Source organism: Nematostella vectensis, chromosome 7 (genome assembly GCF_932526225.1).
Source record: "Nematostella vectensis chromosome 7, jaNemVect1.1, whole genome shotgun sequence".
NCBI lineage: Eukaryota > Metazoa > Cnidaria > Anthozoa > Actiniaria > Edwardsiidae > Nematostella > Nematostella vectensis.
Genome location: NC_064040.1, coordinates 15,641,321 through 15,656,623, shown reverse-complemented (window position 1 = coordinate 15,656,623; position 15,303 = coordinate 15,641,321). Strand labels below are relative to the sequence as shown.

At 43.7% G+C, this 15,303-nt stretch overlaps 1 protein-coding gene across 2 annotated transcripts in view; it reads left to right on the top strand.

The window, feature by feature from the left end:
• The window catches only part of LOC125556789 (WSC domain-containing protein ARB_07867-like), a 35,203-nt gene that overhangs the window by 3,124 nt on the left and 16,776 nt on the right, over positions 1–15,303 (top strand). Inside the window, exons 2-7 of one of the 2 annotated variants that reach the window (XM_048729798.1) lie at positions 2,267–2,345; positions 2,909–2,936; positions 3,150–3,264; positions 3,759–3,931; positions 4,464–4,745; positions 8,050–8,158. In XM_048729798.1, the coding sequence (XP_048585755.1) occupies positions 2,286–2,345; positions 2,909–2,936; positions 3,150–3,264; positions 3,759–3,931; positions 4,464–4,745; positions 8,050–8,158 (767 nt within the window). In that variant the 5' untranslated portion in view covers positions 2,267–2,285. Of the gene's footprint in view, positions 1–2,250; positions 2,346–2,908; positions 2,937–3,149; positions 3,265–3,758; positions 3,932–4,463; positions 4,746–8,049; positions 8,159–15,303 lie in introns of both variants that reach the window. The other variant, XM_048729799.1, reaches the window with a different exon arrangement.

The window sequence follows — 15,303 nt, the reverse complement described above, 5'->3', positions numbered from 1 at the left end:
CCCCAACTTGAAGAAATTGATTCGAGGTCTCATAATGATTCAATCCAATTAGAACTGCGTACCTGCTTTTGTTAACTAAAAAAACTGACAAAAAACTAATGTTTAAAAAAATTATATCGACATTTTTATTTGGAATAGAATCAAAAAGCCCAAATTGTCGCGATCTCGTACCAGAACAATGAATACAATACACTAAAAACTGGAAATCGACTCAGCCAAATTTTCGTCTTTAATAAGACTCCTTCAGGGCAGACTAAAGAAAGTGAATCTTTACAAGCTTATTTACATCAGAATAGTGGCGCGAGACGCAAAAACATTACAACCGACAAAAACGCGCATTTTCTAGAATAGCGCGCGCTATGGATAAAAAAAATTTACACATCTCTACGTGGGTTCCTACTACAAAAAGAGTCATCACTATTAAGACCCCGCGGATAGATAGACTTAAGCCGATAAGCCCACTGACCTTCCCTTTCCCTAAGCTGAGCCTCAGAGTTACACTTATCTATAAGTTGTACCATAACATTATTAAGACCTAAATGATTGTCGCAATGAAAATGTTGGTAGATAAGGCCATCCTTAACTCTTTCACTAACCGGTAAACTAGGGTGCTTATTTAACCTACTTTTATGATTATTAAAACGCTTCCTAAAACTATTGATAGTAGACCTCACGTATTTCTTGCTACACATAGAGCAAGTAATGAGATAAACAACAATAACCGTGCTGCGAAACTCCCGCCCTGTCTTAAGAAAGTTACACACCCTACACCTTTTACCGCCACACTTACCACAACCTATAACCTGAGTACTATCCTCTTTAAGAGAGGAGTGCACCAACATATCCTTCAAACTCCTAGGTTTCCTATAAGCTACCATAGGTACCTTACCAATAGCACCCCAGGCCCGTAGCCAGGGGGGGTTCGGGGGGTTCGGACGAACCACCCCACTCGGCTTGAAGGTCCGCTCAGAGCAAACAAAAAATATATAACGTCTGGCTGGATTACCGTGCACATAATCAATATGTCATTTAAAATGACTATAAAAATCTTTTTTTTAATAATCATCTTGATTATTGTCGCTTTATGTTAAAAAGCACCCTATTAATAGGGCGCTTTAAAATACATTTTAAATACAAGATTGAATTTATTTGAAGTATTGATTGCCTAATGTAATAAGGCGAGGGGAGGGATATACCGCAAATTTGGTTCTCTGAAATGGAAAAACGAACCACCCCGCTCAAAATCCTGGCTACGGGCCTGCACCCCCACATCTACTAAAAGATTCTAGAACTGGCTGTAAATTACGAAGAATACCAGGTAAATTAGGTAAAGCTGGATGAAAAGTGAATACAAAAGGTACACGATCATTCTTACCTTTACGCCTGTCTCTCAATGTGTCGTCCCTAGGAATACGTCTAACCCGGTCAACTTCCCTCCCCACAAATCTGCTGTCATAACCCCTATCAACTAAATAAACTTGTAACTCTCATACCCTCTTTATTTATTTATTTATTTATTTATTTATTTATTTGTTTGTTTGTTTGTTTGTTTGTTTGTTTGTTTGTTTGTTTGTTTGTTTGTTTGTTTGTTTGTTTGTTTGTTTGTTTGTTTGTTTGTTTGTTTGTTTGTTTATTTATTTATTTATTTATTTATTTATTTATTTATTTATTTATTTATTTATTTATTTATTTATTTATTTATTTATTTATTTATTTATACCTACCTACCTACCTACCTACCTACCTAACTAACCTACCTACCTACCTACCTACCTACCTACCTACCTACCTACCTACCTACCTACCTACCTACCTACCTACCTACCTACCTACCTACCTACCTACCTACCTACCTACCTACCTACCTACCTACCTACCTACCTACCTACCTACCTACCTACCTACCTACCTACCTACCTACCTACCTACCTACCTACCTACCTACCTACCTACCTACCTACCTACCTACCTACCTACCTACCTACCTACCTACCTACCTACCTACCTACCTACCTACCTACCTACCTACCTACCTACCTACCTACCTACCTACCTACCTACCTACCTACCTACCTACCTACCTACCTACCTACCTACCTACCTACCTACCTACCTAACTAACTAACTAACTAACTAACTAACCTACCTACCTACCAATATGTGCTTTTTATGTGATTTTTATGGGTTTTTTTTGTCGCTGGACAATCAATGGGATTTTTCATAGTTCTTGCATAGATAATTTGTTAGAAGATTTTATTTTCCCTAGAATCTGACGCCATTTATCCATGATGTTCTCGAAGGGTGAGCTTACACGATTTGCAGGGAGCATCTGCATTTTACTAACGGTATGTTATTAGTCAGCCGATTATTGTTATTCGGGGTTTCTGTGGTTGTCAGTGGGCAAGCTTGGGTGACGTCACATCATCAACCACAGAAACATCACAGGGTACCCAAAAAGGCCAGGGAAGAACCAAAGGAAACTATTCTAGTTAACATTAAAAGACAACAAGATTTGACAATTTTGCTTTTCCAGAATTTCTAGCATCTATCACCATGTAATTCATCAAATTCATTTTTTCGCGTGTACAGTGACCTTAAAAATAAAAACAAGCATTTTTACAGAGTATATTAACGCTTTACATTTCTAAATGTAACAAACTGGTAAAAAGAATGTCCATCCTGATACTGAGGTATGCGCTATACACACTGGGCTACCTGTGGTAAGATGTCCAAACCACCTATTAACCCACCTTAATTAAACCTCGGCATACCGCTATTATCATATAGGAAGGGAACGAAATACTGAAAAATTTAATACCCTTGAAATTGTTGTCGTCTCTACTAAACGTCAATTTGAGCGCTCTCGTTTTTTCTTCTCAAAAATATAAAAACACTTCTTTTTTCACAGTCAACGTGGATCTATTACGTTATGAGCGGTGAGTGTTTTTCTTTATTTTTCCATTTAGAATGTTGTTTTTTTTATTCAATCTCGAGATCGATTTCATTTTTTATGTCATTTAGGGGGACACAATTCATCTTTACCGGTTTATAAGCATGAAAAAAAAATTAAATTCAATTGACAGATTATTTTCTTTTCGAGAGAATTGACGAAATTGTTTTATTGTAGCTGTGATTTCTCTTTATTGTAGCTGTGCCCCCGGATCTATATCTGGGGTGTTATTACGACGGCGGCGATGAAAATCGCGATTTCGCCAACTATACATCACGGATCTTAGCACTTACTCCAAAAAATTGCAACGCAAGGTAAGCCAAGCGAACAAACAGCTTAGTTTTAAACAGAACACTTGATAACATCGAGCACATTATGCAGAAAATCTATGCCAAATACAAAACAAAACTATCAAAAAAAATATCTGTAAATATTTGTTTTTTCGTTTTTTTATAAGGAATCTAGAGTTACTGAGGGAAGTTTTGGCTCCCATACATTGCTTCTAAAATAAAAAATAGTGAAAAAAATGATGAAAAGAAAATGATGAAAACATGATATATCAATTTCTTGTTGATGTCCCCCTTTCTTTTCAGTGCACTTTGATTAAACAGAAACGCAGCAAATGAGGTGGATAGGGGCATAAAACACTTTCTCTTGACAGCAAAAGAGGGGGGGCTCAAAACCCCCATCCCCCACCCCCACCTTCTAGACCCCCCCCCCTGATTTGATTACTACGCTAGGCAAATCACTTGTCATTTACACATCCATACTGAATACAATTTAAAAGGTTTGTCGCTGTTTCTGGCAGATGCTTAGAGCTTGGATACATGTTTTTCGGCCTTCAAGACTATACTGAGTGCCGGTGCAACAATGCGTACGGCAGGCACAACAAACTGTCAGAGAGTAGTTGTAGCAATACCTGTCGAGGGAATAGTAGACTTAGGTGCGGAGGTTCTTATATCAACTCCGTCTACAGAATCGGTACGTACCGAGCGATAATTAAAGCTACCCAACTATATTAATGTTGCGTTGTTGTGTTTTGAGGGGGGGAGCAAGAAAAAAAACATTTATATTTTTTGGTGTGTCATCACATAGAAACAGAAACAGGTACCTCGGCATCTTTGATGTGTTGATATTTGATACTTTGTTCAGTATCCTGTGATTTGTTTTATGCACACAAGAAAATAACTAGAGATTACCTAGAATTCAAATTCTGAGTTGGCTCACAGAGCCATTAATTATTTTTTGTTTTGTTTTTAACGTTGTCTTTTTCAAATCAGAAATTTAACATCTTTTTAGACGCCGTAGACTCGTTTACCTGTCTGGCACCTATTTTCAAATTGTCTACATAACAGCTAAACGCTTGCTTGGCTTGCAAAACGCATGTTTCCACCCATCGCCACTTTCCATTTGCACTAATCCGCGTACAGGAGTTTCGATCCGTTAAGGAGCGAAGCTTGAAATACTTCATATCACAAACATTTTAGGTTTCACATTTACTGTAATTCATCAGAAAAACTGCTTTCTCAATTCCTGGGCTGCTACAAGGAGGGTACGCCACGTGACCTATGGGGCGACCAATCACTGCTCGATGGAACACTGTCCGCCCCGGAAGTGTGTGTTGAGAGGTGCAAGAAAAAAGGTTTCCATTTCGCAGCTGTTAAGAACTACGCCGTTTGCAGCTGTGGTGTTAGCTTTGGGCGGTACGGGAAAGCGAACCCGAAAGACTGCAACCCGAAGTGCGGTAGCGGAGAACATTGCAGCAAGATCGATGCTAACAGCATCTACAGAACAGGTGAGATATGCCAAGACTATCTACAGAACAGGTGAGATATGCCAAGACTATCTACAGAACAGGTGAGATATGCCAAGACTATCTACAGAACAGGTGAGATATGCCAACACTATCTACAGAACAGGTGAGATATGCCAACACTATCTACAGAACAGGTGAGATATGCCAACACTATCTACAGAACAGGTGAGATATGCCAACACTATCTACAGAACAGGTAAGATATGCCAACACTATCTACAGAACAGGTGAGATATGCCAACACTATCTACAGAACAGGTGAGATATGGCAGTAGTATCTACAGAACAGGTGAGATATGGCAACACTATCTACAGAACAGGTGAGATATGGCAGTAGTATCTACAGAACAGGTGAGACATGACAACACTATCTATAGAACAGGTGAGATATATCAAGACTATCTACAGAACAGGTGAGATATATCAAGACTATCTACAGAACAGGTGAATAGAATCAAAAAGCCCAAACTGTCGTGTTCTCATTCCAGAACAATGAATACAATACACCAAAAACTGGAATTCGACTTTGCCAAATTTTCGTCCTTAATAAGACTTCTTTAGGGCATACTACCCCGAGTCTACCCTGACACTATCTACAGAACAGGTGAGATATGCCAACACTATCTACAGAACAGGTGAGATATGCCAGAACTATCTACAGAACAGGTGAGATATGCCAGGACTATCTACAGAACAGGTGAGATATGCCAACACTATCTACAGAACAGGTGAGATATGCCAACACTATCTACAGAACAGGTAAGATATGCCAACACTATCTACAGAACAGGTGAGATATGCCAACACTATCTACAGAACAGGTGAGATATGGCAGTAGTATCTACAGAACAGGTGAGATATGGCAACACTATCTACAGAACAGGTGAGATATGGCAGTAGTATCTACAGAACAGGTGAGACATGACAACACTATCTATAGAACAGGTGAGATATATCAAGACTATCTACAGAACAGGTGAGATATATCAAGACTATCTACAGAACAGGTGAATAGAATCAAAAAGCCCAAACTGTCGTGTTCTCATTCCAGAACAATGAATACAATACACCAAAAACTGGAATTCGACTTTGCCAAATTTTCGTCCTTAATAAGACTTCTTTAGGGCATACTACCCCGAGTCTACCCTGACACTATCTACAGAACAGGTGAGATATGCCAACACTATCTACAGAACAGGTGAGATATGCCAGAACTATCTACAGAACAGGTGAGATATGCCAGGACTATCTACAGAACAGGTGAGATATGCCAAAAATATCTACAGAACAAGTGAGATATGCCAACACTATCCACAGAACAGGTGAGATATGCCAACATTATCTACAGAACAAGTGAGATAAGCCAACACTATCTACAGAACAGGTGAGATATGCCAACACTATCCACAGAACAGGTGAGATATGCCAACACTATCTACAGAACAGGTGAGATATGCCAATACTATCTACAGAACAGGTGAGATATGCCAATACTATCTACAGAACAGGTGAGATATGCCAGCACTATCTACAGAACAGGTGAGATATGGCAGTAGTATCTATAGAACAGGTGAGATGTGCCAACACTATCTACAGAACAGGTGAAATATGACAGCACTATCTACAGAACAGGTGAGATATGCCAACTGTATCTACAGAGCAAGTGAGATATGCCAAGACTATCTACAGAACAGGTGAGATATGCCAACACTATCTACAGAACAGGTGAGATATGCCAACACTATCTACAGAGCAAGTGAGATATGCCAACACTATCTACAGAACAGGTGTGATATGCCATCACTATCTACAGAACAGGTGAGATATGCCAACACTATATACAGAACAGGTGAGATGTGCCAACACTATCTACAGAGCAAGTGAGATATGCCGACACTATCTACAGAACAGGTGAGATGTGCCAACACTATCTACAGAACAGGTGAGATATGCCAACACTATCCACAGAACAGGTGAGATATGCCAACACTATCTACAGAGCAAGTGAGATATGCCAACACTATATACAGAACAGGTGAGATATGCCAGCACTATCTACAGAACAGGTGAGATATGCCAACACTATCTACAGAGCAAGTGAGATATGCCAGAACTATCTACAGAACAGGTGAGATGTGCCAACACTATCTACAGAACAGGTGAGATAAGCCAACACTATCTACAGAACAGGTGAGATATGCCAACACTATCTACAGAACAGGTGAGATATGCCAACACTATCTACAGAACAGGTGAGATATGCCAAGACTATCTACAGAACAGGTGAGATATGCCAACACTATCTACAGAACAGGTGAGATATGCCAAGACTATCTACAGAACAGGTGAGATATGCCAAGACTATCTACAGAACAGGTGAGATAAGCCAACACTATCTACAGAACAGATGAGATATGCCAAGACTATCTACAGAACAGGTGAGATATGCCAACACTATCTACAGAACAGGTGAGATATGCCAATACTATCTACAGAACAAGTGAGATATGCCAAAACTATCTACAGAACAGGTGAGATATGCCAAGACTATCAACAGAACAGGTGAGATATGCCAACGCTATCTACAGAACAGGTGAGATATGCCAAGACTATCTACAGAACAGGTGAGATATGCCAACACTATCTACAGAACAGGTGAGATATGCCAAGACTATCTACAGAACAAGTGAGATATGCCAAGACTATCTACAGAACAGGTGAGATATGCCAAGACTTTCAACAGAACAGGTGAGATATGCCAACACTATCTACAGAACAGGTGAGATATGCCAACAGTATCTACAGAACAGGTGAGATGTACCAACACTATCTACAGAACAGGTGAGATATGCCAACACTATCTACAGAACAGGTGAGATATGCCAATACTATCTACAGAACAGGTGAGATATGCCAACACTATCTACAGAACAGGTGAGATATGCCAACACTATCTACAGAACAGGTGAGATGTGCCAACACTATCTACAGAACAGGTGAGATGTGCCAACACTATCTACAGAACAGGTGAGATATGCCAACACTATCTACAGAACAGGTGAGATATGCCAACATTATCTACAGAACAGGAGGGATATGCCAACACTATCTACAGAACAAGTGCGATATGGCAGTACTATCTACAGAACAGCTACAAGATACGACAAACACTATCAAAAGTTTCAGAAATGTTCATTAGATATAATTCGGTTTCTAAACAATAATTTGCAAACTTCTCTAATAATCTGTTTCACGCTACACAGTTCTGTTTCTATTCTTGTAGTTGAAGCCGACCTCTATCTTGGATGCTACATTGACCATGCTACTCGAGATCTGCCGTGGTTATATCCAATAAAGCATGGCGATAACACACCGATCAATTGCTGTGCAAGGTAAGGTAACTCAAACTTGGCCAAGCCGTAAACACAGCCCGATAGAAACAGACCAATAAACTTCGTCTAACTGAGACAGACCCATACGCACCACCCACCAGAGACTGACTGATAAGTACCACAAACTAGAGACTGATCCATAAGTATCACCCACTAGAGACTGACCTATAAGTACCACCCACTAGAGACTGGCCAATAAGTACCACACACTAGAGACTGACCCATAAGTACCACCCACTAGAGACTGACCCATAAGTACCACCCACTAGAGACTGACCGATAAGTACCACCCACTAGAGACTGACCCATAAGTACCACCCACTATAGACTGACCCATAAGTACCACCCACTAGAGACTGACCCATAAGTACCACCCACTAGAGACTGGCCCATAAGTACCACCCACTAGAGACTGGCCTATAAGTACCACACACTAGAGACTGGCCTATAAGTACCACCCACTAGAGACTGGCCCATAAGTACCACCCACTAGAGACTGGCCCATAAGTACCACCAACTGTAGACTGACCCATAAGTACCACCCACTAGAGACTGGCCCATAAGTACCACCCACTAGAGACTGGCCCATAAGTACCACACACTAGAGACTGACCCATAAGTACCACCCACTAGAGACTGACCCATAAGTACCACCCACTAGAAACTGACCCATAAGTATCACCCACTAGAGACTGACCTATAAGTACCACCCACTAGAGACTGACCCATAAGTACCACCAACTAGAGACTGACCTATAAGTACCACCCACTAGAGACTGACCTATAAGTACCACCCACTAGAGACTGACCCATAAGTACCACCCACTAGAGACTGGCCCATAAGTACCACCCACTAGAGACTGACCTATAAGTACCACCCAATAGAGACTGACCTATAAGTACCACCCACTAGACTGACCTATAAGTACCACCCACTAGAGACTCACCCATAAGTACCACCCACTATAGACTGACCCATAAGTACCACCCACTAGAGACTGACCAATAAGTACCACCCACTAGAGACTGGCCCATAAGTACCACCCACTAGAGACTGGCCTATAAGTACCACCCACTAGAGACTGGCCTATAAGTACCACCCACTAGAGACTGGCCCATAAGTACCACCCACTAGAGACTGGCCCATAAGTACCACCCACTATAGACTGACCTATAAGTATCACCCACTAGACTGACCTATAAGTACCACCCACTAGAGACTGACCTATAAGTACCACCCACTAGATACTGACCTATAAGTACCACCCACTAGAGACTGGCCCATAAGTACCACCCACTAGAGACTGACCCATAAGTACCACCCACTAGAGACTGACCCATAAGTACCACCCACTAGAGAATGACACATAAGTACCACCCACTAGAGACTGACTCATAAGTATCACCCACTAGAGACTGGCTCATAAGTACCACCCACTAGACTGACTTATAAGTACCACCCACTAGAGACTGACCCATAAGTACCACCCACTAGAGACTGACCCATAAGTACCACCCACTAGAGACTGGCCGAAAAGTACCACCCACTAGACTGACTTATAAGTACAACCCACTAGAGACTGACCTATTAGTACCACCCACTAGAGACTGACCCATAAGTACCACCCACTAGAGACTGGCCAATAACTACCACCCACTAGAGACTGACCTATAAGTACCACCCACTAGAGACTGGCCCATAAGTACCACCCAAAAGTACCACCCACTAGACTGACTTATAAGTACCACCCACTAGAGACTGACCCATAAGTACCACCCACTAGAGACTGACCCATAAGTACCACCCACTAGAGACTGGCCAAAAAGTACCACCCACTAGACTGACTTATAAGTACCACCCACTAGAGACTGACCTATTAGTACCACCCACTAGAGACTGACCCATAAGTACCACCCACTAGAGACTGGCCAATAAGTACCACCCACTAGAGACTGACCTATAAGTACCACCCACTAGAGACCGACCCATAAGTACCACCCACTAGAGACTGACCCATAAGTACCACCCACTAAAGACTGACCCATAAGTACCACCCACTAGAGACTGAGCCATACGTACCGTCCACTAGAGACTGACCCATAAGTACCACCCACTAGACTGACCTATAAGTACCACCCACTAGAGACTGGCATATAAGTACCACCCACTAGAGACTGACCCAGAAATACCACCCACTAGAGACTGACTCATAAGTACCACCCACTAGAGACTGACCCATAAGTACCACCCACTAGAGACTGGCCCATGAGTACCACCCACTAGACTGACCTATAAGTACCACCCACTAGACTGACCTATAAGTACCACCCACTAGAGACTGACCTATAAGTACCACCCACTAGATACTGACCCATAAGTACCACCCACTAGATACTGACCCATAAGTACCACCCACTAGAGACTGACATATAAGTACCACCCACTAGAGACTGACCTACAAGTACCACCAACTAGAGACTGGCCTATAAGTACCACCCACTAGAGACTGACCCATAAGTACCACCCACTAGAGACTGACCTATAAGTACCACCCACTAGAGACTGGCCCATAAGTATCACCCACTAGAGACTGGCCCATAAGAACCACCCACTAGAGACTGACCCATAAGTACCACCCACTAGAGACTGGCCCATAAGTACCACCCACTAGGGACTGACACATAAGTATCACCCACTAGAGACTGGCCCATAAGTACCACCCACTAGAGACTGGCCCATAAGTACCACCCACTAGAGACTGACCCATAAGTATCACCCACTAGAGACTGGCCTATAAGTACCACCCACTAGAGACTGGCCCATAAGTACCACCCACTAGAGACTGACCCATAAGTATCACCCACTAGAGACTGGCCTATAAGTACCACCCACTAGAGACTGACCCATAAGTATCACCCACTAGAGACTGACCTATAAGTACCACCCACTAGAGACTGACCTATAAGTACCACCCACTAGAGACTGACCCATAAGTACCACCCACTAGAGACTGGCCCATAAGTACCACCCACTAGAGACTGACCTATAAGTACCACCCAATAGAGACTGACCTATAAGTACCACCCACTAGACTGACCTATAAGTACCACCCACTAGAGACTGACCCATAAGTACCACCCACTATAGACTGACCCATAAGTACCACCCACTAGAGACTGACCAATAAGTACCACCCACTAGAGACTGGCCCATAAGTACCACCCACTAGAGACTGGCCTATAAGTACCACCCACTAGAGACTGGCCTATAAGTACCACCCACTAGAGACTGTCCCATAAGTACCACCCACTAGAGACTGGCCCATAAGTACCACCCACTATAGACTGACCTATAAGTATCACCCACTAGACTGACCTATAAGTACCACCCACTAGAGACTGACCTATAAGTACCACCCACTAGATACTGACCTATAAGTACCACCCACTAGAGACTGGCCCATAAGTTCCACCCACTAGAGACTGACCCATAAGTACCACCCACTAGAGACTGACCCATAAGTACCACCCACTAGAGAATGACACATAAGTACCACCCACTAGAGACTGACCCATAAGTATCACCCACTAGAGACTGGCCCATAAGTACCACCCACTATACTGACTCATAAGTACCACCCACTAGAGACTGACCCATAAGTACCACCCACTAGAGACTGACCCATAAGTACCACCCACTAGAGACTGGCCCATAAGTACCACCCACTAGACTGACTTATAAGTACAACAAACTAGAGACTGACCTATTAGTACCACCCACTAGAGACTGACCCATAAGTACCACCCACTAGAGACTGGCCAATAACTACCACCCACTAGAGACTGACCTATAAGTACCACCCACTAGAGACTGGCCCATAAGTACCACCCAAAAGTACCACCCACTAGACTGACTTATAAGTACCACCCACTAGAGACTGACCCATAAGTACCACCCACTAGAGACTGGCCAAAAAGTACCACCAACTAGAGACTGACCCATAAGTACCACCCACTAGAGACTGACCCATAAGTACCACCAACTAGAGACTGACCCATAAGTACCACCCACTAGAGACTGACCCATAAGTACCACCCACTAGAGACTGGCCCATAAGTACCACCCACTAGAGACTGACCCATAAGTACCACCCACTAGAGACTGGCCCATAAGTTCCACCCACTAGAGACTGACCCATAAGTACCACCCACTAGAGACTGGCCAAAAAGTACCACCCACTAGACTGACTTATAAGTACCACCCACTAGAGACTGACCTATTAGTACCACCCACTAGAGACTGACCCATAAGTACCACCCACTAGAGACTGGCCAATAAGTACCACCCACTAGAGACTGACCTATAAGTACCACCCACTAGAGACTGACCCATAAGTACCACCCACTAGAGACTGACCCATAAGTACCACCCACTAGAGACTGACCCATAAGTACCACCCACTAGAGACTGAGCCATACGTACCACCCACTAGAGACTGACCCATAAGTACCACCCACTAGACTGACCTATAAGTACCACCCACTAGAGACTGGCCCATAAGTACCACCCACTAGAGACTGACCCAGAAGTACCACCCACTAGAGACTGACTCATAAGTACCACCCACTAGAGACTGACCCATAAGTACCACCCACTAGAGACTGGCCCATGAGTACCACCCACTAGACTGACCTATAAGTACCACCCACTAGACTGACCTATAAGTACCACCCACTAGAGACTGACCTATAAGTACCACCCACTAGATACTGACCCATAAGTACCACCCACTAGATACTGACCCATAAGTACCACCCACTAGAGACTGACCTATAAGTACCACCCACTAGAGACTGACCTACAAGTACCACCAACTAGAGACTGGCCTATAAGTACCACCCACTAGAGACTGACCCATAAGTACCACCCACTAGAGACTGACCCATAAGTACGACCCACTAGAGACTGACCCATAAGTACCACCCACTAGAGACTGACCTATAAGTACCACCCACTAGAGACTGACCTATAAGTACCACCCACTAGAGACTGACCTATAAGTACCACCCACTAGATACTGACCCATAGGTACCACTCACTAGAGACTGACCTACAAGTACCACCCACTAGAGACTGGCCTATAAGTACCACCCACTAAAGACTGACCCATAAGTACCACCCACTAGAGACTGAGCCATAAGTACCACCCACTAGAGACTGGCCCATAAGTATCACCCACTAGAGACTGGCCCATAAGAACCACCCACTAGAGATTGACCCATAAGTACCACCCACTAGAGACTGGCCCATAAGTACCACCCACTAGAGACTGACCCATAAGTATCACCCACTAGAGACTGGCCCATAAGTACCACCCACTAGAGACTGGCCCATAAGTACCACCCACGAGAGACTGACCCATAAGTATCACCCACTAGAGACTGGCCTATAAGTACCACCCACTAGAGACTGGCCCATAAGTACCACCCAATAGAGACTGACCCATAAGTATCACCCACTAGAGACTGGCCTATAAGTACCACCCACTAGAGACTGACCCATAAGTATCACCCACTAGAGACTGGCCCATAAGTACCACCCACTAGAGACTGGCCCATAAGTACCACCCACTAGAGACTGACCCATAAGTACTACCCACTAGAGACTGACCCATAAGTACCACCCACTAGAGAATGACACATAAGTACTACCCACTAGAGACTGACCCATAAGTATCACCCACTAGAGACTGGCCCATAAGTACCACCCACTAGACTGACTTATAAGTACCACCCACTAGAGACAGACCCATAAGTACCACCCACTAGAGACTGACCCATAAGTACCACCCACTAGAGACTGACCCATAAGTACCACCCACTAGAGAATGGCCAAAAAGTACCACCCACTAGACTGACTTATAAGTACCACCCACTAGAGACTGACCTATTAGTACCACCCACTAGAGACTGACCCATAAGTACCACCCACTAGAGACTGGCCAATAAGTACCACCCACTAGAGACTGACCTATAAGTACCACCCACTAGAGACTGACCCATAAGTACCACCCACTAGAGACTGACCCATAAGTACCACCCACTAGAGACTGACCCATAAGTACCACCCACTAGAGACTGAGCCATAAGTACCACCCACTAGAGACTGACCCATAAGTACCACCCACTAGACTGACCTATAAGTACCACCCACTAGAGACTGGCCCATAAGTACCACCCACTAGAGACTGACCCAGAAGTACCACCAACTAGAGACTGGCCTATAAGTACCACCCACTAGAGACTGACCCATAAGTACCACCCACTAGAGACTGACCTATAAGTACCACCCACTAGAGACTGGCCCATAAGTATCACCCACTAGAGACTGGCCCATAAGAACCACCCACTAGAGACTGACCCATAAGTACCACCCACTAGAGACTGGCCCATAAGTACCACCCACTAGAGACTGACCCATAAGTATCACCCACTAGAGACTGGCCCATAAGTACAACCCACTAGAGACTGGCCCATAAGTACCACCCACTATAGACTGACCCATAAGTATCACCCACTAGAGACTGGCCTATAAGTACCACCCACTAGAGACTGGCCCATAAGTACCACCCACTAGAGACTGACCCATAAGTATCACCCACTAGAGACTGGCCTATAAGTACCACCCACTAGAAACTGACCCATAAGTATCACCCACTAGAGACTTGCCCATAAGTACCACCCACTAGAGACTGGCCCATAAGTACCACCCACTAGAGACTGACCCATAAGTACCACCCACTAGAGACTGACCCATAAGTACCACCCACTAGAGAATGACACATAAGTACCACCCACTAGAGACTGACCCATAAGTATCACCCACTAGAGACTGGCCCATAAGTACCACCCACTTGACTGACTTATAAGTACCACCCACTAGAGACTGACCCATAAGTACCACCCACTACAGACTGACCCATAAGTACCACCCACTAGAGACTGGCCGAAAAGTACCACCCACTAGACTGACTTATAAGTACCACCCACTAGAGACTGACCTATTAGTACCACCCACTAGAGACTGACCCATAAGTACCACCCACTAGAGACTGGCCAATAAGTACCACCCACTAGAGACTGAC